The following is a 23,939-nucleotide window of genomic DNA, read 5'->3' on the forward strand; positions in this document are numbered from 1 at the left end:
AAAGAAAACTAATCACCAAAATATCAAGCTGTGCTTGGTGTCTTCTGGGGCTGCCTTCTCAAGTCCTAATGTTACCTCTCCGCTACTAGGGCAGCTTTTACAACATCTGATTCCGCAGGGTGTCAAGAGCATCTTGAGAAATGCTGATTTGCTAGCTATTAATGGGTTCATGAGGGTGCTCATCTCACACCTCCTAGCATCCAGCCCATTGTGAATCTTGGTTCCCCCAAGATACCCAGGTACGCCACTCAGAATATGAGCCAGATGCAGTTACTGTAAAAGCAATCTACTTCAACCCCCCACATAACCAACTGGAAATTAAATATCATTCACCTTGGGATAGGTGCAGTCTCTACTGATCTTGAGCCTGCAGTCCTGAAATATGCCTAAGCAAAGTGTTTACAGAAAACTCTCTGTTCAGATTTTAACATAAATCAATAAAAACATCCCTAAAACAAACTAAACCAGCTCTCAATTCTACTCATTAAAGGAGCTTTTTAATTACGTGAAAAATCAAAACCGAATTCTTCAAAGGGGAAACCATGGACAAATTGCTAAGTTTAAAAAAGCATGTAGGGACAAAATCAGAAAGGCAAAGGCACAAACTGAGGTACACCTAGCAAGGAACATAAAAGGCAATAAAGAAGAGGTTCTTTAAACATATTAGGAGCAAGAAGAAGATGAAGGAAAGTGTAAGTCCTCTACTTAGCTAGGAAGGAGAGCTAATAATTGATTACATCAATAAGGCTGAGGCACTTAATGCTTATTTTGCTTCAGTCTTCGCTAAAAAAGATAATGGAGACAGATACTCAGCACAATTAATATTAACCACAATGGAGAAGGAATGCACGCTAAAGTAGGGGAAGAACAGGTTAAAGAATATTTAGAGATGTTATATGTAGTTAAGTCGGTAGGGCCTGATGAAATTCATCCTGGGGTACCTAAGGAACTAGCTGAAACAATCTTGAAAGTGTTAGCAATTATCTTTGAGAACTCATGAAGGATGGGTGTGGTCCCAGAGGCCTGCAGAAGGGCAAACGTAGCATCCATCTTTAAAAGGGGGAACAAAGAGGACCCTAGGAATTATGCACCACTCAGCCTAATTTTGATACCGGGAAAGATACTGGAACAAATTATTAAACAATCAGTTTGTAAGCACCTAGAGGATTATAGTGCTATAAGGAATAGCCAGCATATATTTGTCAAAAGAACTCATGCCATACCAAATTTTCTTCTTTGACAAAGTTTCAGGTCTAATGCATAGAGTGGAAGCATTTCTTTATATCTTTATAGGTGGATGCTCAAGTGGTTGAAAGAACGTATTCAAATAGATCTCTGCACCTTGAAGTCTTTAAACCATGATTTGAGGACTTCAGTGGCTCAGACATAGGTGAGAGGTTTCTTGCAGGAGTGGGTGGGTGAGATTCTGTGGCCTGCATTGTGCAGGAGGTCAGACAAATGATCATAATGGTCCTTTCTGACCTTACTGTCTATGAGTCAAAGTAGGAGGGTGTATCTAGTGGGATCATATAGGGGTCAGTCCTGAGTCTGGTACTATTCAATATTTTCATTAATGACTTAGATACTGGAGTGGAGAATACACTTATGAAATGTGCAGATGACACCAAACTGAGAGGGGTTGCAAACACTTAAGAGGACAGGATTAGAATTCAAAAAGACCTTGAGAAAATAGAGAATTGGTCTGAAATCAACAAGATGAAATTCAATAAAAATAAGTGCAAAGTACTTCATTTAGAAAGGGAAAAAAATCAATGCACAAATACTAAATGGGGAATAACTGGCTAGGGGGTAGTACTACTGAAAAGGATCTGGGGATTATAGCAGATCACAAATTGAATACGAGTCAACAACGTGATGCAGTTGCAAAAAAGCCTAATATGATTCTGGGGTGTATTAGCAGGAGTGTTGTACAAGACACAGGAGATCATTGTCCCACTCTACTTGGCACTGATGAGCCCTCAGCTGAAATATTTGGTCCAATTGCGTGCACCACACTTTAGGAGAGATGTGGACAAATTGGAGAGAGTCCAGAGGAGAGCAACAAAAAATAATAAAAGGTGTAGGAAAGCTGACCTCTGAGGAAAGGTTAAAAAAAAATCAGCACATTTAATCTTGGGAAAAGATGACTGAGGAAGAACCTGATAACAGTCTTCAAACATGTTAAAGGCTGTTATAAAAAGGACAGTGATCAGTTGTTCTCCATGTCCACTGAAGGTAGAACAAGAAGTAATGGGCTTAATTTGCAACAAGGGAGATTTAGGTTAATTATCAGGAAAAGCTTTCTAAGTATAAGGGTCGTTAAGCTCTGAAATAGTTTTCCAAGGGAGGTTATGGAATCCTTGTCATTGGAGGTTTTTAAGAACACGTTGGACAAATGCTGGTTTCTAGGGATGAGCTAGGTTTGATGAGCTAGGTTTATTTGGTCCTGCCTTCAGCACAAGGCTCTGGACTGAATGACCTCTCGAGGTCCCTTTCAGCCCTACATTTCTATGAGTCTATGATTTTTGTGAAGGTTCTAGTTTCAGTGAATTCACCCTGATCTGAACCCTCATGCCCCAAAATAACAGCACAGGGCATTGTTGCCATTGCACATAAACTACACGTTTCCACTCAAGGTTTTTATAGTCCATACTTAAGTGCTACAAAAAAACCCATCACCTATTGCCTGCTTTACTTCTTAAACATGTGTGTGCCCCCAACAACTCTTTTTCTTTTGTTCAGCTCTTTCAAAGGCCTCTTTGCTTCCCTGGCCTGCTGTAGACCTCACAGTTATTTTTAAATGTCCCTGAAAGGTGAGCTGGGATAAAATAAACTCCAGCCTAAAAAGCAAGTGTCTTATGGGCACCATATGCTCAGAGAGTAGAGCCCTAATGCAAGGGCTAAATCATGAGCATTCTCTCTATTCCACATGGCCCAAGCCCTGAATCCTTCTGGGCTGTTTCCTTGCACACTACCACTGAAGCAAGCAGAAAAGGAGGAGTCAGCCGCAAATGATATACGTGACCTGACAATTTACAGAGAGAGAAACAGAAAGTGGAGAACCTTGAGAAAAGATTCAACAGGAAAGCAAACATATTGTTCCTTCTGGAGGGCCAAAGCCAGAGATCCTAATTCAGTCCTAATTCCATCTAACTTCCATTGCAGTCCCCGGGAATTTTGCATGAGTAAAAACTGAATGAAAACCACAAGTCGTGGCCTTGGTGGTGGCGTCTGTGGGAGGAGACAGGTCTTTAACTTTTACAACAACTCAAGTCTTTTTTTTCGGAACGGTAACAAACAGAGCAAATGCTGCGGACCATATGCAGGCAAAATTCCCATTAAAGTACAGTACATGACTAGAATTTGGCCTTATGTCACCAAAAGGAACAAAGGTACTATGCAAATCTTGACATCTTTCACTGATTGCTTATTTAGGCAAACTTCCCACTGAAGAGTGAATGAAGGCTTCAGGCTTTGATTCTATGTTAAGAAAAAAAATCTGAACTTCCTTAGATTGATTTAAACCAACAGTGTGACCACAAAAACACCTAATACATCACATATAAATTCTCATCCCAGGCTATATAATTTAAACTCAACCAGGAATCACACCAGCCATTTCTAATCCATGTAAATAAATGTCATGTTATCATCTACTCATCCCGATCGGTCCCAGACAGACAATCTAGCAGTACAAGGCCTGGTTCTTTTTCCATAGGCACAAAGCCTATAAAAGACCATATAAAAGTTCAACTTGGCCTTTATAATTCAATCTCTATGCATCCCTGGGGTCAGGTCAGTTTCAATACAAAAAAACGAGATTCAAAATAAAATCCATCACATAGGTATTTCTACTGGCAGAACCAACCTAATAAGCAACCCAAAAGACTGAACTGGGCAGCCAAACACAGTGCTAGACAGAAATATATTCACATCAGAAACAACAGATCATGGAAAAGCGAATCTAAGTGAAGAATAAACTACCAGAGAACAAGGACATCGAGCGAGTCTATTGCTAAGGATGTCAGGACACATTCAGCATTGGTGTAAGTGGGTACAACAAATCTATGGAGCTCTGCCCTTTTATGCAAGCAGTGAACTTGGCCCAAAGTTTTCACAGCTTTATCACTGAGCCCAAAATAAATGCTGAATGGTGCACCTGCAAAATTTCTCCATAAAGGGGCATATGAATGTTGTTGGTAAAGCACGCACATAAATTTCCATACTAGGTCCCAGACAGGAAGCATTTCTTGTCCCACAAGTCAATATAGAACTGCAAAAATTAACTAACTTTATAAGAGTCAGACTTTTATGAAATTAATAGGATGTTGACATGGTTAAATGTGCTGAGTGCACCGGACAACAAAGAGACAGAAAATGCAAAAATCAATTTAATAGAAAAATGAGAGAAGCGCCCCAAAGGTAAGAAAAAGCAACGAAAGAGTTCAATAAAAACAGGTGGTGAGAAATAAGTGTGGGGAGAAATGACAGACCTGACCAGAACCAAACAGCAAAGCAAGTTAAAGAGGTCCAAGAAGATGCAGATCAAGAAAACCAAAAGCAACACTGCAACTGATAACCCATCTAGAATGTCCCATAACATCAAGCTGCAGCAGTCCTCTTCTCACAAAATAAAATGCATTTAAAATAAGACAAAGTCAAGGGAATTGAAGAGCAATAAACCACCAGCAATGAAATGAACAACAGAGGTATGTACAAAGATCCTTGCAGTCAGAAGAGACAGGAGAGAAAAATACAGTTAAGAAACTAAATTCCAAACAGTGTGAAGAATAAATGCACCTCCAAAACGCTGAGCTTCCAGGGGGTTAAGATACATCTCCAATTATTTAATTTCAGGGGCACTTTTTATTTAAAAAACAACAGCCCACTCTGTTGTGATGCATTTGCCCCCTTCCTGTTTTCAGATGTCACTACATCCTATGAAAGAGAGCCTGCCATGATGCTGTTTGTTCAGCACCAGTTTGAGGTTGGTGAAAAACTCTGAGAAAGCCTGAGATATTCTGTGCCTTTGCATCCAAGCTAACCTCAGTGTGTCTCTGTAGCAGAGCCTGTTTAATGTGGCAGTTCCCCCAGAACGGTCTGGTTTCAGTAGAAGTCTTCTTATTAACACAACCACTTCTTAAAGGGTTCCTGTGTGCTGAGAGGCACGGGCAGAAAACACTCCACAATAAACCAGGATAATCACCTGAGTTCACACTGGCTTTTCCTGGAGATAAGTATTCCACTGAGATCAAGGAAAATGAACCCTTGATAGGTCAAAAACCACCAAGAAAAGAAGTAGTTTAAAAGAGTAGGATGTCCCTTTAAGAATGTGAATATCCCTACTATATGGAAGCGATTCTGCCCACTCCACCCCCCATGTATCAAAAGGCTAATTGCACAGATTAAAATAAAATAATAATAATAGGCACATTGTGGTTGAATGAATACTCTCAGTGTCTTGTATTTAAACTGACCCTCACCCTGAGAAAAATGCTTAGCAAGCCTCTGCAAAGTGCTATCCAAACGTTAACACTTAGTCCTGCCAACACCCTGGAGGAGTACTATGGCATTACCATCCACCCATTTTACAGATGGGTAAACTGAAGCTTGAGGTCAGGTGACTTTCCCAAGTCTTAGAGGAAGCCGGAGCTAGGATTAGAACTCAGGAGATCCAGGCTCCCAGTTCTGTTATTTGTTATTGCCCCTCTCCATAGATTAATAGCTTCAACAGAAGCCACTTTCAGAGGGTAGATCCAAGCCGCACCTCAGCAGGCAGAAATGGACCTGCCTGCAGTAGAGCAGTTCTACTGCCTGGACATGGGGATGATTTGCAGAGCCTAAACGTGGGTTGCACACGTGGTGAGAGCACTGCAGACTAGTTCTGCCGACATAACAGGGCACGGCAGTTATGGAGACATTATCACCCTGCCATAAAAGGATATGGGTGGAAATGGTGGCTTGATAGCCTAGGGGGAGGATTTGTTTCCCCCTAGGGCCTCATCCAAAGCCTATTAAAGTAAATGAAGAGACTTGCATGGATTTCAGCGGCCTTTGGACTCGGGACCAGACTCAGTTTCACAGCCCGTCTTCTGGGGTTGGGCTTTGTGAGCTGGTATTATGATTATGTATGTGGTAGCAGCTAGGATCCCCAGTCACGGACCAGGACCCCTACTAGGCTAGGTGCTGTATAAACACAGACCAGACAGATGGTCCCGGGCCCAAAGACCTCGCAATCTAAATATCATTGTGGACTGTGACGTGGGGAAACACCCAAGTAGAATGAAAGTCAGTGCCCTGCAAATTTCAGTTCTGGTTGGAGTGAATCCTCAGCTTAGAAATAAACTGGTCTCTCAGGGAAAAAATAATTCACTGTGGGCCTGATCCAAAACCCAGTGAAATCAATGAGAATGAGAACCTGTAGGAGAATTCCTTTGTAACAATCTGTAAGCACTCTCTCACCCAGACCTGGACACAGAGAACTCATATACATACTTTAAACCTTTAAAAGACAATGGAGTTCCATACATAAGGATCTAAACTAATAGAAATATTTGTCAGGTCTCCTTTAATGCTCTGTACTAACCTTCTTCAAGAAATATTAATATGTAATCCTTTTTAATAAAGACATTTTTGTAGAGTTACCAGGAGACTACAGATAATAGTCACTAAACGAATTAACAGATCCACTAAAGCTTGTGGTTAGTGTTCTGAAGGAGTAATTCTCATTTTTCATCTGGAACCAGTAGCTGGATGGGTATTGTAGCCTGAATAAATCAGTAATTTTAGTGGATACATAACTGTTGTGTCAGCATTCTGACTCTCAAGTTTAGAAAATATTTTCCACTTTCAAAGGAAGTGTACGTTGCTACCAATCATTTACATGGCATTAGGAAGGAAAGCCCCAAATCTGTCAAAATAATGAGCTTTATATCACACACCAGCCTCAGGACACACATAAATCAGAGGTTCTGTTGGGCTGATTATCTGTGCATGTAAAGTTTTGAAATACATAAATTAAAGGTCTCACTCTACGAGGAGGGCTTTTACCTTTCAACATAAGTGGCTTAAAATGATTTCTTTAGGATCTGATCAACTCTGTAGGGGAATATCACAGGCACTTGCTCACTTCTCATAGACTCACAGACTTTAAGGTCAGAAGGAACCATCATGATCATCTAGTCTGACCTCCTGCACGTTGCAGGCCCCAGAACCTGACCCACCCCCACGCCCATAATAGACCCCTAATCTCTGGCTAAGCTACTGAAGTCCTCTGAATCCATATTCAACAAGAGTATTTTTCAGTTGAAAAGCCTGATGTAAAACACAGGCATTTCCTGATTAAAAATTGCTCAGAGAGAAAAAAGCATAGCATTAAGGGCTTCCCTGCACTGGGGACTTCTGTACCAATGCAGACACCTAGTGTAGACATGCTGCACTGATGTACAAGGTCACTTGCACCGGTGCAATTTATCCTGTGCAAGTCACTTTTTATACTTGTGCAGTGTGTATCAATACAAGGGGCTTTACATTGGTGTAGCTGCACCAGCACAAAAGTCCCCGATACAGACAAGATCCACAACTTGTGAATTGACTGAAGTCTACACTGAAGCACAGGGCAGGGAAGCAGTTCACCCAAGGTCACTCAAGAAATCCGTGGCAGAGCTTGCGACGGAAACCAACTCTCCAGACTCCTAGCCCTATGCCTCAGCCACAAGACCTTCCTACCTACCTACCCTGGTTCTTGACTAAATAAACTAAAAGTATGAATCTTCCTAATTGTTTGCTCTGAACTGGCAATGCTGAACTCGCACATCCTCAGTCACCTCAGTGAAGAGCTGCAGAGCGGCGCGCTTATCTGCACGCTGGTTCCCATCCAAAATAAACATTTGCAAATGCCCAAGTGCAGCACACTCCTTCCTCACCCATCTGCAAAGATCCTGAACAAGGGTCTCGGCAGCACCTTCTGACAAGCACCTCAACCCGAGACCTCCCCTGGTCGTTGAATAAAGATTTCAGTGTCCAAAGAGGCAAAACACAGGTAGGAGGCTAAAGGGGCTAGTTAAAACATATTTAATTAACTCACTCTCTCTCCCCCACCCCTTCCCCACAGATATCTCAGGGCTCATCCACATGAGAGAGGCACGCTGACTTAACTAAAGGTGCAATTTTAAATTGCTTCGAACTGGTGCAAACTCCTGTGCGGATACCTATTTCGACTCAAACCAGGCTTATTTTTGGTTTAGATTAGGAGTCAGTTTAAACTAAACTGAAGTAAACCACTCAAAATTAAATAAGTCTCCCCACACAGGGGTTTTCAGCAGTTTAAGTTATATCAGCGCAACTTTCTCATTCAGACAAGCCCTTAGACTGTGAATTCTTTCAGACAGGCACTGCCCCTTGTTATGCCTGGACAGTATACTGCGGCCGCTGTTCATAATCCAAAGACTTGACAACAGCAGATAATTTACCAGTGAAAAATTTAGGGACTTGATTATGAGTCTTCCCCCCCTAGTGACAGCAGTGAATGTTTTAGGTGATAAGTTGTTCAATCTGTTAATAGCACACGGTCAGAATCTGAGCATTTTCAGAGCATACTCTAAGGGCCTGATCCCACAAACCCTGACTACCGCAAGCAATCCTCAGTCATACTTCACTGAGTTCAGTGAGCGAGCTCAATTCTGCAAAGCCTCCAAGTCTTTTTATTACAATTAATCAGTTTACCTAATTAGGCCTCAGGCCTGCACACTCTTCGCTTTATGAACTCAGTGGGACTACTCCTGGCATAAGTTATTTGCAAGATCAAGGTCTTAATCAGTTACTGGAGTGCAGAGAATCAGGGCCTGGATTTACTTCCTAAGGAATTCATTGAGGGGACTGTAAAGGATTTGCCTACTCATTCATGTATTTATAAAGATAGCAGATGTGTGGCTGCCAAGGCCTAGCCGTGCTCAAAGTAAATGATCAGATATGCACTGCACGCCGAACTCCCAACGATGGAAGTCTCCGATGGAGGCTGCAGATGGGAGCAGGGAGCCCAACTATTTTGGAAGGCATCTGATGAAGTGAGCTGTAGCTCACGAAAGCTTATGCTCAAACAAATCTGTTAGTCTCTAAGGTGCCACAAGTCCTCCTTTTCTTTCAACAATTTTTTGTGCTTCACAAGTGTCTGTGATAAGCACGCCTAGAACAGGCTTGTAGGGTTGCCAGTTTTGGTTGGACGTAATCCTGGAGGTTTCATCACATGACATAATCTTTCATGAAAGGTTAATCTTTAATTCCTGGAGACTCCAGGACAATCATGGAGGGTTGGCAACACTATGTGCTTGTGAGAGCCATACACTGGTATACGTGATCTAAGCCTGAAAAAAAAAAAAACACCCCCCCAAAACTTAGCTGTGACGTGCATAGACAGGGGAGTTGTAAAGACATTTTTTCCAAAGGATGCGTTTGCCAAAAAAAGGTGAATGCAGAAATGGAGTAGTTAAAAGCAGAGCTATTTTGCAGTAACTTCCTGCCTCCCCCTCAGACAGCCGTCGTTGTCTGCAAGGAGTCTAGAAGAGTTCTGCATGTCAAAGCATGTTATAAAGGGATTACTTACACACATAAAAAAGCTGCAGTTTAGAGCAGGGTACAATAGCCCTGTAACAGAGATTCTGCAGCAAACCGTGCAGGGCCTTTAGGATTGCTCACTTAACAGTTCACTCTCCATGTGCGGAGATTTGGTGGGACGGTAAGAAACCCTATGTTTACACACCTGGTTGGCACTAGCCGTTTCCCTTGAACTAACAGTGCCAAAGTGAGCTGCTGTTGAGGCCTCTTCCTGGGTCACTCTCTGTGCACCAAAAAGGAAAGTAACTGCAGCATAAGGAAAAAGGCCCGCAGTGATTTTGAGGTTTTCGGAAAATCAAAAGGAAATGGCAGCTAGCCTTATAGAGCAGGAATAGAAGGCAAACAAGCAGTGTGGGTTTTAATGACCTGTTTTTAGGGAGCATAAAGAGAGAGTTTGCGAATACTTAGAGAGCAAACTCCTAGAAATTAAAAGTGATTATTATTAATTTATACATAGCAGTAGTATCCCTTGACCCCAGTCAAAACTGGTGCCTATGTTGTGCTAGGGACTGTACAAACACACACAAAGTCACTGCCTCTGCCCTGAAGAGCTTATACTCTAAAGGTTGGTCTGTAACGGTACCAATTAATCTGGGATAAAATAGGGTGTGAATTCAAAGCAGATTAACCCGAGTACGTTAATTTGGAAAACAGCACTTTTATTCTGGAATAGGAGCGCGCGCACATGGAGTTAATCAAGAATCACTATTTCAGAATAGCTCCTGGTGTAGACAAGCCCTGTGAAGTGTCAGTGATGGTGTAACAAATGCAATGAAATATCCTGCATTGCTAGGAAAAGTCTGACTAGCCCAGTACATGGTCCTGCCTTCCTTCATATGCATATAAAAAACAATTAAAAATCTCTAAAGCACCTAAATCCTATTTTCAAAAGTGATTTAAAGTTCTTAAGTGCCTAAGTCCCACTGGGATTTAGAGGCTTTTGAAAATGGGACCTAGGCACCTTTGAAAATTTTACTCCTGGCATTTTTCTTGAGCGTACACTGTACTAAAATCATAGATAAAAGGGCAGTCTTAGAGGACAGATTACATGAGGCGAGAGGGCCAAATCCTGAGCTGGTGTTGATCGTGATTGTAGTCAATGGCACGACGACAACATACACTAGCTGAGGATCTGACCCAGAGAATCGAAACAGAGTCCCCTTCCTATTATGAACGTGTCCTCAGAGTGACAAACAAAACGTTTAATAAATGGGTGAAAAAATTTAAAAAAAAATCACCAACTCAGTCTGTTAAATAAATTGCACAGTTAAAAATGACAAAAAAAAAAAAAAAGGTCAGTAAAAACAGATGCTGAACGTTCCAACAGTAACACTAGATATCCTGGGGGTTTTTTTTATGACCACAGTGAACGTCCTGTAAGTTTGACAGTATGCATTTTACAACATAAACAGTAATACATTAAAATACACAGTTAACCAGGGGGCGGGATAAAAAATGTGATGTGTGCAAAGCCGTCAAGTTACTGCTGCCACTGAGATCTTAATTTTGGCATTTTCCAAAGATGACATTTTTAGCCATGCAATCCTGAGCATAGTTGCTTGCATTTAATTTCCATGGTGTTTTTTTCCCTAAAAAAAAAAAAAAAAGAGTGGGGGGGGGGAAGCCTGCGCTTAATAATGTAAGCATTTAAATGGTCCTGATTAGTCTTTGAAGTTCACACACATTTCATTGGGGTCAATAGGTTGGAGAAGGGGGTCAAGTTCCCAACTTTGCTTGACTGTTTTCTGTAAAGCTGGGTTATCAAGGCATCACATTGTGATGGCTGGGATCTTTGCAGCATTGAAATTTAGAAATGGGAAGATAGTTCGAATTTGCATAAAGTCATAAAAGGCATCAAAAATTCTGGACAGACCCTAAAATTACTGGATCTGCACTATTTTGGGGACTTACAGCATTCTGCTTTCCCTATGTTAATGCAAAGTGGATTTGCTTATTCAGGGTTTTGTTTTGTTTTAGAATTTTATTGTGTTTCTATTTGACTTATACAATCTCCCTATGCAGAGTGTCCCATCAGCAACCCTTATTTCTGCTCAAGCCAGTCAGGGAAATGTGCAAAATTTGACTGCACAAAGAGCTTCATTAGGTTCTGTTGAAATCTTGCATGCCATAGATCTGATCCAAATGCACTGAAGTCATTGGAAAGGCTGCTGTTGACTTCAACGGGCTTTGGGAAAGACCCCCAGGTCAGTATGTTTAAAAGTCATTTCTCTCTCCAAGTGAGTTGTAACTTTTGTATATTTCAGGACAACTATATTAATAAGAGCACTTGATTTTGGGGTGGGGGCTGGTTGTTTGGTTTTTTTCTCACCATAGGATGCTCTAAAATGCAAAGCATTAGCATTAGTCTCTGCACCCATTGGAGTTAATGGCAAAACTCTTATTGACTTAAATGGGAACAGAGTTATGCCTTGGGGCCAGGATTTAACCCTTCGGGGCAGATCCTTGTGTGATGTAGTTTGTACAATTAACACTGTGCATAGCTTATGATTGTGACGCTATGACCGTTTACCCCAGCTGAAGCTCTGCCATTTAGCATATGGCTACATGCTCAGTTTGAGCAAGACAGGTCCACTTCCCCTTCACTTTGCAAGCCTATCGGCATCCCCCACACTGCCCCTCCCAACACCACCAGTATTTCAAGGAGCAGCAGGTAAAAATCATGTGTTATTATGCAAAGCAAATGCTCGGACCTGCATTGCTAAGTGCCTGAGACCACTGAAATTAAAAGAATTCTACAAATCCTAAAAATCTAACCTTACTAGTTCGAGTCAATGTTGTTTATTTGTACGTGTCCTTCAACTTGCAAAGTGAAAACTAGACTAGTCAGTATGTTGTATTTACCTACGCGGGCGCACACATGGCTGGCAGTCTGGAAAGGCCAGTGTTCTAAGCTATTAAATGTATTGTGGTCGATAACAGTGTACTTCCCAGACCGACATCTGCAATACACAGGAATTAAGAGTTTCCAAATAAACTACTCCATCTTTTATAGGAGTGCCGAAGCCAGCTTGGAAAATGACGATCTTATGTAACCTGTTTCTGAGTACTCTGCATACCGTACGCATCAAAGGCTTTGGCTGAAACATCTGAAACCACTGACTTGAAAATTCCATAGCGGAGAGTAGAAGCCCAATAGCGCTACGCAGATGAATAACTGAACAAGTCACACACGGCACTTCAAGAGGCCAGTGCAAGGCACTAAAGCAGTTAGTGGGGAGTGCTTGATCTGGTATCATTACAACATCCTCATTCTCAGTTACCTAATAGAATAAAGGAAATGCTACTAATAATTATAAAAAAATTAATGAATTAGAGGCCACTCCTAAGTGGAGCCCCAGAGCCAAGCCTGCTTGAAATCTGAGGAAGTTCAGACTCTCATGCAAACTGGGGCTTGCGCCCACCTCTGGCAATAACATTTCCAGAACTTACGTGTCCGAACGGATCGAGGTGATTGTTAGTGAGCTTTAGCTTCTGAAACGACACCAGCTGCCGCATCCAGTGAGCTCCCGTGGCAGGCGAGTCCGGATGAACGTATAACCGCCCGGGCATTGCGGGCTCCGCTTTCCCGGCCACCATCCTGTGAACAAGGCACTCATGGGTTACGTCTTCCTGGCCAATTAGCACTTCAGAGCAATTCATTACCTAACTGAACATGGTAACCGTCTTACAAATCCTGAGCTACCGTCTGTATTCTAAGATGGATTTGGCCCAGACCGGGTGGCCAGCTGGAGAAACGCAAGAAATTTAGGATGCTGTTGCTGTTTCGTGGGTCTGGGAAGGATGAAGCAAAAAGTGGGGCAAGGAACACAGACCTCTTTTCTCATTTTTGCAGTTCTCATTGCCTGGCCAGGGTTTTACCTGGACACATAGTATTGTAGGAGTGATACTACACGGCAGCCGTATGAGAACTGGCTACGGGCAAGTCCTGTCTTTGCCACTCAGAGGTCTCTGCATGGCTCCACTGTGCAGAGAGGCAGGATCCAGCATCACTCTGGGGTGGAAGGCATTTGGGGAAAGAGTGAAGGGGGCAAATCCAAGGCTGGACCCAGGTAGCAGGGCTACAACAAGTGCAGAGGCTACTGTAGCTCCTAAGGCTGGAATGCCAGCTTGGTAGAAGCTCTTGGGAAGTGACTCCTTCCCCTCCAGCCCCTGTGGAAGCCCAGTTCTCACGCTGCGGCTGGGACGCGGATTTGTCCTCCCATCCCCCCCCGCCAGCCACCTTTGTTCACACATCAAAAGCTCCATTAGTTTTCATGGATTTAATGCTCTAATACAGCATGTCACAGCAACTCTCCCCTTGCTGTGTATTGTTCTTATGCTATAAAACACCAGTAAGAGGAGTATTACCAAAAACAGCAGAGCCTTTCCAACAGCAATAACAAATGGAAAGGGAAAACAGTTCTAGTGACGGCCAAAGTTAAATTAAGAGAGTTAACATCATCTAGGACTTAATGGCTAAAGCAAAGAATTTGCCCTGGGTTGCATAAGGTTCCCGGTGAATACCGCTCCCATCCTACAAGGACTCCAGAAACAAGCATTAGCTCAAAGACAATTAAAAAAACTAGAACAATGCCCTAAAATGTGCATGTAGATTACATTTGTATGGGATATCACTATGAAGAGGTCAATTCCGTTCCCTTCAAAGTCAATGGGAGTTTTGCCATTGACTTAGAAGCAATGTTGACACTTAGTGGAACAGATGAAGTTCCACACAGAGAAAGCAGGAGGGTCCTGGGAAGGGCACAGCATATTTTCAGCAAGGAGAGATTTTCAGGTGACAAGATGCACGAGATTCCCATGGGCAGGAAAGTCGATATTAAACCTGCCTTTCCTGCTGAGTAATCTTGCTCTCATTGAGAGAGGGTGAGAGGAGAGAGAGAAAGCAAAAAAAGGGGGAGGAGGGGGGAATAAAAATGGCTCCAGAACTGGGCTACACTGGATGACCAATTCCGCTTGTCCTCCCTCTTTCTGAGACCACAAAGTCGTCCCATATTTTAACTATCCAACCTCTAGGGGCTGTGACTTCCAACCTGGGGTAGGCCTCAATTCCCACGGGACCTTACCACCACAAGAACTGCAAAGATCCCAACTGCTTCTGTGTTTCAAAAATGGCAACAGGAAAGGAGAGCGGGCACTTCAAGAACACTCTGGTGGTGGTGGGTTTGTTATCAATTTATTTATTTTAAAACACATATGATATTTCCAACAGACAATGACATCTCGAGAGTGACAAGAAGTATTTTTGCTCAAAAGACATAAATCCAAGATGACCACCATCAACCGCCAGCATCAACCTATTGGAACTAGTAGGTGAGGTCAAGAAAAGTTGCACCAGTTTGGATAAATGAGAGAGATTCATCTGGTCTGCCCACAGATCTTCACCTGGTGGCTTTGTGGCTCTTTCCCACAGAACAAATATAATTAGAGAAGAAATGGTCAAAACTCAACCCACTGCAAATCTAAGGCCTCATAGATACATAATTTTTTAAGGCCAGAAGGACCACTACATCGTCTAGTCTAAACTGTGTATGACAGGCTGTAGACTTTCATGCCGTTACCCCTGGATTGGCCCCATTGTGTCTGACTAAAGCATATCCTCTAGAAAAGCATCCAGGCTTAATATGAAAATATTAAGTGATGGAGACTCCACCATTTCCCTTAGTAGTTTGTTCGCTGGTTAATTGCCCTCGCTATTAAAAAACTTGTACCTTGTTTCTAATTTGAATTTGTCTGGCTTTAAGTTCCAGCCATTGATTCTTGTTCTGCCTTTCCTGGCTAGGTTAAATAGCACTTTGGTATCTGGTATTTTGTCCCCATGAAGGTCCTTATCGACCATCTCCTCAGTGCTTATTGCAAACAGTTGACACAGATATGAATACTTCTCTTTTGGTAACCCAAGGAAAAAAAACCAAATAGTCTCTTACCATTTGTTGTCACAAAATTTGTACCGGTGATCATCAGCTGGGACAATGTCGATCAACAGGATGTACTTGGTCTTGGGGTTCATCCCGGTTACCTTAATTTTGTAGCTAGGAAACATCCTCCTTATGAAAAGCAAAGGGTTAATACGTTAGTGCGTAACTTAACACATAGTACAAAATAACGGAACAGCAGAGAGGAGCCCCAAAAGGAGGTTCCAGTGAAAGTCTAAAGTGAAATTCACCCTAAAGACTACGTACCACTTAAGTGTCACTTAAGGCATTTGAATGACATTCATCCCTGTGGAGAGCGAACACGAGGTCTGTGCGCCACTTAAGTTCCCCTTCCTCATAACAGAGCAAAAGGGGGACTTACATGGGGTGCAGGCCTTGCATTGACCATTTTTCAGAATTTAATCCCTCATGCATGCTCAGGGCAGTGAGTGGGCCTTTATTCATCGGTGCATTGGGCCTTGTACAGGCCCTCTGCCTGAAGGTGATTTTCATCCTAAAAAACTGGGGTATTCGCTGATTTGATTTAAAAGCTACTCAGGATCATCTGGGAATGACTCTGGTTGGCCTAGTGCCTTCCAGAGGGAACACAAAGCATGAGTGCTGGTGACTATGGGTCTGAAAGAGGTAAAGGAACTATCTTACACTGCACACTACACTCCCCCAGTGAAGGAATCTCTGCCTCCCACGGTCAGGTTAACAACATAAAGGAGACAAGTTCTCTTGGGAAAACTCCTACACACCCAGTTCTGAACTTTGATCAGAAATTATGAACATCCAGCCATTAGACAGCGAGAGTATGTTTGTGCAGCACCTAATACAATGGGGTCATGTTCCATGACAGGGCTCCTAGGTGTGATGGTAATACAAATAATAAATACGACGACTATGGTGAAAAACTTACCTGAGTTGGCAGGGGGGGAAAAAAGTGTTACTAATCGATATTGACCCAATATAGAGCCCTGCCTCAGAGACCCCAGGTTTCCTCTCTCCAATGGAGGGAAGCAGATTAAGGGTCAAAGTCTATGCTGATGTAAACAGATGCAGCTCCATTGACTTTACTGTGCATTAACTGAATACGGCAAATTCTGTTCAAGAATGGAGCGTCTGACTCAAATTCTCTGCTAGGGTCAGTTGGCGCAGCACCGTTGTAGCCAGTGGAGTTGTGCCAGTTTACACAAGCAGAAAAATCTCTCCCGAAGACGTTACATTACTGAGCAGTATTTACAGTGTGAAAACAAACAACAGCTAGATGTGACAGGGAAATTACTTCATACAGTCACAGTGTAAGCGCTTGCAACCCTTGCTGGTGTGGGTAGCTTTGATCCATGCGAGTACTTCCACTGGTTTCCAGGGGACTAAACACCAAGTAAGCAGTACGGGTTTGCAGGACCATGCATCTTCAATCTTATGAGTAGCTTTTCTGTTGGCTCCATATTACCAAGCCTCTCCCCAGCCAATAAAAACAAGTTACTTGCGCAAACTGGCTCATCACGGTCTTTAAGCAAGAAGATGGAACAATCCAATACATCAACATGCCGGGACGGCTCATTTGTACTAGGAAAAAAACGGGCAAAGCGGATGAAAATATCTATATCCTGAGGCAGCATTGTCACAACCATCGTTAGCAACAACAGGGCAAATCCTGACATCATTACTCTGTCAAAATGTCTAGCAATTTAAATGAGAGTTTAATCTGGATTAATAGCTTGGCCTGGCAGAAAGAGCCCTCCCCCACACTCGGATAGACCCGAGATTTTAAACTCTTTTCTCCCCCTTTTCTCTTTTTAATGAACACGTTTCTTCCCGCCACTAAAAGGGATCGCTGTATGTGTGGCCAAGGAAAGTGACGAGTGCTAGGGACCGCTGAACAATCTGGGCCTGTCAGATGAGCGGTAGTTACTGTCTTTGCCACCATTTTGTAACTGCTCCAGGAGAAGGCAACAAAATGGACCCTGTTAGGATTCATTTGAATTGACTCTTTTAACACCCTGCATAAATTCCAGATATTTATGATGTATTTAGCTGGGACTAAACAGGGGTGGTTTACCAATGTCCATATTTGATTTTCATTCATAAACTCTGCACTCCTCTTAACTTTGTCCTCACACAGGTAAGCACCTGTATAAATACAGTAGGACGTTTCAGGTTGTGAACACAGCCCAATTCACACCGTAAAAAAATTACACAAGGAATCCAAGCCGAATGCCAAGATTTTTTTTTTAAATTAGGTCTTAAAATTGCATTTAAAAATGAAATGAAAGAAAAAATGGACATTAAGAAAAAATTAGAAAATAGGATTTTGGACAGTTATTGAGATATACCAGTAAAGGATTCTGTAGAAGTCGGGGTGGTTGTTTTTTTTTAAATAACCTGTAGCTTCTGAAGTTCTTTCTTCCCCAATCATTTCACATACTGTACTACAGCCAAGCTGCTAAAGTAGCCAGACTGATCTACTGTAAATGTTAAGTGCTTTTTTAATGGCATTTAAAATTAAGCTTCAGCATATGGAGTTCATATAGCGTAGACATGCCGGAGTTTATAATGTTCTTTAGTATAGCCCTCTAAAATAAATACAAAGAGGCGAAGTACTACTATAATATACACAGCTGAAATTCCTGAAGGATAACAAATGGGAACGCACATCTGATTGAAGGTGTTGCTTAACTTGCAAACTGTTCAGTATCTAGCAGTGGTAGCATTACACTTGGCAAGTCAACAGATTGAGCCACGGTGGCATCTGCCAACTCTCAGCGTTTGTTTCCAGGGAAAGCATTGAGGCTCAGTGCTTAGTTCTGGCCCTGCATGGGCATTTCATCCTCATTATTAGCTGCTGCATTTTGGCATTAAAAAAATATGCAACTAACATGCTGTCCAGGGACGTGTCGCTTTAATTTTCTTAATGAAAACTCTCTCAACCCCTTGGCAAAGTCCAGCTAGTAAACGTCTCTGTGCAATAGGATACAAGCATGGGTCATGTGTTTCTGGTGAGGATACCCGACAAATGGGGGAGCTGGGCCCGAAACTGCAATCGTCTTTTGGTTCCGGAGTTAAAGAGAGAGTGTGTCCGTGTTGTGTAGTGTTGCCCAGGCTCTTACCCGGATGGTCAATTTGAGCGAAAACGAAGGGGAAGCACATCGAGAGGCCTGTGTGCAGAGCACACGCTCTCACAGTGAGGCTATGTAGTCCACTAGCAAGTCTTGGTAAGCATCCAAAAGTCTGCATGCATCGCCGAGATTTCTGCCCGGCGAGATTTGGTTGAGGGCTTGATCCTGCAAACAGTTATGGCTGAACACTGAGCTTATTACTGAGAGTAGCTCCGTTGACGTGTAGCAAGTCTGGCGTTGTCGAGAGATTCTTTTCTGGAACTCTTCCATTTTGCCTGGGCGAGGAATCCCTCGCTGTACGTTACTTTCAGCTCCTGTCCCATCTGAAACCAGGAGCTGCTCAACAGGTGCATGTAGTACATAGATAGCCACACACACACACAGATACACACACAACGTTGATCACACTTTTCCCAACTGCTGAAAAAGACTCAGGCTGGATTTGGTTTGAGATCTGGATGAAGATACAGACAGATTATTATTTTAACCCATACTGGACCCTTCAATCATACTGTATTTCGCACTCCGGAAGCACTTCAGAGTTTGAAAACCATTTACAAACAGGAGCCCAATGGGCAATGCATATACAGGATCCTTGTCTTCATTGGGACCTCTTCCTAGCTCAGTCTGCAGATGAGATGCAGTAATTAATCCTCAGGAACTCCTTCGTTGAAGAAGGGAGTTCTATTCCTGCTCATTATGTAGTTATTAAGTAGTTACTTATTAAGTAGTTCTATTCCTGCTTATTATGCATATTACTGAAGCCCTGTGGGCCAGGAACGCATTGTACTCTGTGCTGAGCAAACACAGAACAAAAGGTCGGTTTCTGCCCCACACAGCGTACAGATGGGGGACCTGAGAGAGAGAGGTGAAATGCTTTGTGAATTTACAGCACTGTATAAACTGGCTATTTATAATTCGCCTGAGGCCACAGAATGAATCAGACTCGGGATTAGTAGTCCCTGTCCTCACAGTCTTGTGCACAGACCAACTCAATCATGCCTATCTGCCCTAAACACAGATGATTTTTGCTCCATACAACAGTCTGTAGCTGGGAAGCGGTGGAGGGAATCACCAAAGGAAGCCGGATGGGCAGAACTGCCAAGCTGCTGCACTTCACAAAGATCTGGGCAGGAGCCTCAGCCCCAGTGCATTGAAGGAAGTGCAGTTCAAATGTCTCTTTCCGCCTGTGAGCCTTCATGTCCTTTTTAAAAGCTATTAACCAAACGGCTTCCAGCCATTGTTGCAGGCTGCCTGTTCAGTACAAGGCTAATTACTTTGGTTTGTCTTTTAAGCTAGTGCTTCCTCGAACAGGCGCCCCGGTAAAAGGGAGATCCCAGGGCATTGCATGACCAGGGCCAGGGCATTTGTCAATATCATTGCTCCAGAAACAGAAGCAACTGCAGGGCTACCTCCCAAGCCCGTCCCAAACGTCAGGCATCTTGCACCGTGTCGCACGTGGGCCCCCCCCGCGACTTCCAGAGCCCAAGACCCTTCTTCACTGGCGTAGGAAGAGAGCGCATGCCGGTTTGCTGCTGTTACGAAGCAGCTCCTTGAAAAGTTGGCATAGAGAGAATGGTCACATCCGAAGCTTTCCAGCTGCCCCGGCTTTCACCATGCTCCTGGGCCTCAAAAAGCCCCAACTTTCCACTGCTCTTGTCTCCAAATACGAGGGAGAGAAAGAGATACAGAAAAGTTCGGAGTGAGATGGGTAAGGAAGGGAAGCAGACACCAAATACCGTGTATGTTGCAAAACAGGTAAAGTGGAATGGACATTGCAAGGGCTTGAGAGTCTCATTCAACTCGCGTGATTCAAGAGTTGCTCTTGCTGTGAGAATACCTCATTTACTACCCTCAGAGATGACTGCTGGGACCGCACCGTCACTTAGAAATCTACCGGCCCTTTTCCACACAGCCACCAAATGGCCCTCTGCACAATATCCACATAGGCAACAAGGTGGGGCCAGCAGTGTGTCAGGGATTGGCCATGATAAATAGCATGTACCACCGTGGAAACCACAGAGCCCAGGCAAGAAACATAGCAGAAAGTTAGTGCTGCTTTAAGCAGCTTTGCCCTAGCTGTGAACTCCCTGACTGCCCTAGGAGGGGTCACAGTCTAACTGTAGTCTGGGAAGCCAGTGGTGGGGCTACAGGGACGAAGGAGGAGACTCCTTCCACGCATCTAGCTCCCTAGGGATGGCTTCCGGCTTTCTCATGGGTCTGTTACTTTTTCTTAGCTCTGCTCCCTTCCCACACCACATCCCCTCCTGTCTGCTGGGTAGGAGAAGGAAGAGCAGTAGAGAAAGCCAAGCCACTACCCCAAGGCCGTGTGCTATAGGAGTCCTGGATTTCTTGACCTGATTTGTTCCCCTTTATACTTTTTAAAGAAAGCAAAACATGCAATGGGTGTAACCCACTGGTCAGTGTTTGCTATGCATCTCCCTTTGTTTAGGATCCCCAGAGGACATGATCTGTTACAGCCCCGAGCTACAAAACATGGCTTTTTAGTTCAAGCTGTAAAGACTCACATGTTTAGCTGTAGACGTCCCCAGTTCAAGTCCTGCTTTGTCAGCCAGAATGACAACCAACACAAAAGCACATTCGGGCCTAAGGGATCTACACACGGCCCTGAACCAAAACCCCAGAGCCAACAACTCTGAACTTTGGGATCTCAGCTACCTCCCTACTGCCGCCCTCCTTCTCTGTATTGGCAGAATAAAGTCCCAGATCCCAACAGCTCCAGGCTTCGGGAATGTTCACACCCTGTTTGTGTCTCAGGTGCATTCTTACCCCACACGCATTGAGAAGGGACAGTCTAGTCTTCCTGGTGCAGTAGTGATTGTTCTTCCTCTCTATCCCTCCAAAACTCTCCCCAGCTCTCGGAACGGATTTTAAAGACACATTCCTATTTCCCTCCACAAATTTTGCAGTAGTGGCAGATGTGCAGAAGTGCCCTCTTTGAAAGGACTGTCGCTGTCATTAGAGCTTGGTGATGAAGAATTAAAGTTGTTTTTATGTTCACATAACATAGGCATCCTCCATGGAAAAGATGAAGAAAGATGAAGAAAGATAATGTTCTGCCTTATCCCTGGGGGAGTCCAGCACCTTATGTTAAAATACTGTCTTTTTTTATCTTAATTGCCATCAAGTAATCTGCAGATCCATGTTCTTTGGAGAGGCCTGCAGACAGCAAAAATAGAGTGTGCATTGCTTTGGGGAGTTAAATATGGGGCGGGAGGCTGGAGGGGGGCGCAAAACCCACATGAAAAGGTTGGCAGGGCAATAGTACGGCCCCAGCTAAATTCTTCCCTGTGCCACTCTACAGATGAAATGTAACAAAAACAGTAAGAGCAAGAAAAATAAGCAAGCAGCACAATTCTGTAGCCCGCGCAAGCTTTAGAGCTGACGTGCTAGTGAATTATGTGCTCTGATAACGAAGCAGCCTTTGCTTAGCTAAGTTTCTGCTATGCACGTTTTATCTCTACATGATACTCACAAATTGTTTTAAAATGAGCTGTTAGAATAAGCGTCCTTTGTTTATTTATTTATTCTTTTACAGTCCAATCCCTTTTACTAGGCAGCAGTTACTGACGTGAAGCCAAAACTTCTGAAGTTCATACAAAACTTTAATTGGTGTTTAATTGTGTGGTTGGTTGGTTGGTTATGCAGCAGAATGATGAGAGAGACAGAGACAGACTCATTCCTCTAAGGCAGGACGTCCCAGCCTTTAAGGCAGCTGTACTAGTTTAAAAGTTCGGTGGGACCAAACAGTGACCCCGGCATCTATTCAGCTGTGCGGGCCCTATCCCAAAAGGATACGTGTTTGGAAGATGGGGCTTTGGGGACTGGAGCGTATGTACGTTAAAATGGGAGGGGCACAGTTGCAGCAGACCAGTATCTTACTGGTGAGGTAGAAAAGAGGAACCTTGCGTGCCAGTCACACAGGCCTAAAGCAGCAGTCCTGCTACAAGAACTAGTCATCTGGAAACACTGATGCGAGGCCTGGCTGTCCTTTGCACACTCGCTCCCGAGGCTGGACATGCCAAGAAGCTGCATGTGTCTCTCAGCCAGGGACTTCAGACGATGGTTTGGGCTGGACCGGCTCATGAAGTGGCTTCTATGCCACCCTCCCTTCTTAATGATCTTTTTACTCACTAAGAGGCTTGATCTAACCTTCCTTTTCAGGGCAGAGTGTCACCTCAGTGACGCTGCTTGCCTGCTCTTGAGCAAAGATGTCCTCCTTTTCTAACCTCCTGCAGGGACCTGGTGAACAGGAAGTTGTAGTACAATTAGGGAGTGCCGTCACCTCTCACCCCCGCTGAGAAGATGGAATGGAAGCAAGAGACCTGAAGCCTGCAGATGAAGTCTAACCCTGACTGCGCGATGTTCTGGTAGCACCAATTTTTTTTTTCTTTGCAGTTTTGCAAGGAACTAATTTGTTCGCCAAAGGCCTGATCCAAAGCCCACTGACGTTAATGGGAGTCTTACACCATTGACTCCAGTGGGGTTAGGATTAGGCCCTACCACCATTAGAGGCTGGTTCACAAGACAGCCCAGTTGCCATTAAACATTTAAATCAGTCTTTGCATTTGGGTAAAATGTTCAAAAGCACCTAAGTGCCATTTTCAAAAGGATTCTCACTAAGATTTAGGAGTCTAAAGTGCCGGATTTTCAAATGTATTTAGGCCAGATGGGTACTTAGTGGGGTCTTCAAAAGCACCCATGCGGGAAAAGCACCTAACTCCCATTGATGGGAAAATCTGGCCCCACATGCCTTTTGAAAAAATAGGACTTAGACACTTGTGAAAATTTTACACTTAGTCTTTATTGTCCAGAAGACAAACTAATGGTGGGTAGATACTTCAAGAACCAAATTCTTCTTTAAAAGAAGATCTTTTAATAATCTTTCCTTATTCTTCTATTTTCCCCTCCTTTGTGACAAATATTTCCCATATCAACATAAAGCATCTTTAAAAATGTTTTCCAGGGGTAAATTAATACAAATTTGGTCATGTCAACTATTTATTTAAGGGTTTTTTTTTATATGGCATTTCCTTTTTGATAGATTCTTGCTTTCAGAAAATACTTTGAAGAGATCAAAGAGTTTTTCAACAGGGTCCCATTTTCCCAGTGAATCCTAACCCTCCAGTCCCTTATTTCTCTTATCACCCACGCCACTCCGCAATGACGCTCTGTATACAAAGTAAGAGCAGTTAGCTTTGAAGTGCTGGATTAGCCCATGCCAGATCCTTGCCTCAGAATAACAAAC

At 43.3% G+C, this 23,939-nt stretch overlaps 1 protein-coding gene across 1 annotated transcript in view; it reads right to left on the reverse strand.

Annotated features, from left to right (window-relative positions):
* TBX4 (T-box transcription factor 4) overlaps nucleotides 1-23,939 on the reverse strand; it is a 51,585-nt gene that overhangs the window by 17,360 nt on the left and 10,286 nt on the right. Inside the window, exons 3-4 of the mRNA XM_048824552.2 lie at nucleotides 15,558-15,677; nucleotides 13,063-13,210 (exon numbers count right to left, since the gene is read on the reverse strand). Of these exons, the coding sequence (XP_048680509.1) occupies nucleotides 13,063-13,210; nucleotides 15,558-15,677 (268 nt within the window). The remainder of the gene's footprint in view (nucleotides 1-13,062; nucleotides 13,211-15,557; nucleotides 15,678-23,939) is intronic.

The sequence above is a fragment of the Caretta caretta genome, chromosome 17 (assembly GCF_965140235.1).
Source record: "Caretta caretta isolate rCarCar2 chromosome 17, rCarCar1.hap1, whole genome shotgun sequence".
NCBI classification, from domain to species: domain Eukaryota; kingdom Metazoa; phylum Chordata; order Testudines; family Cheloniidae; genus Caretta; species Caretta caretta.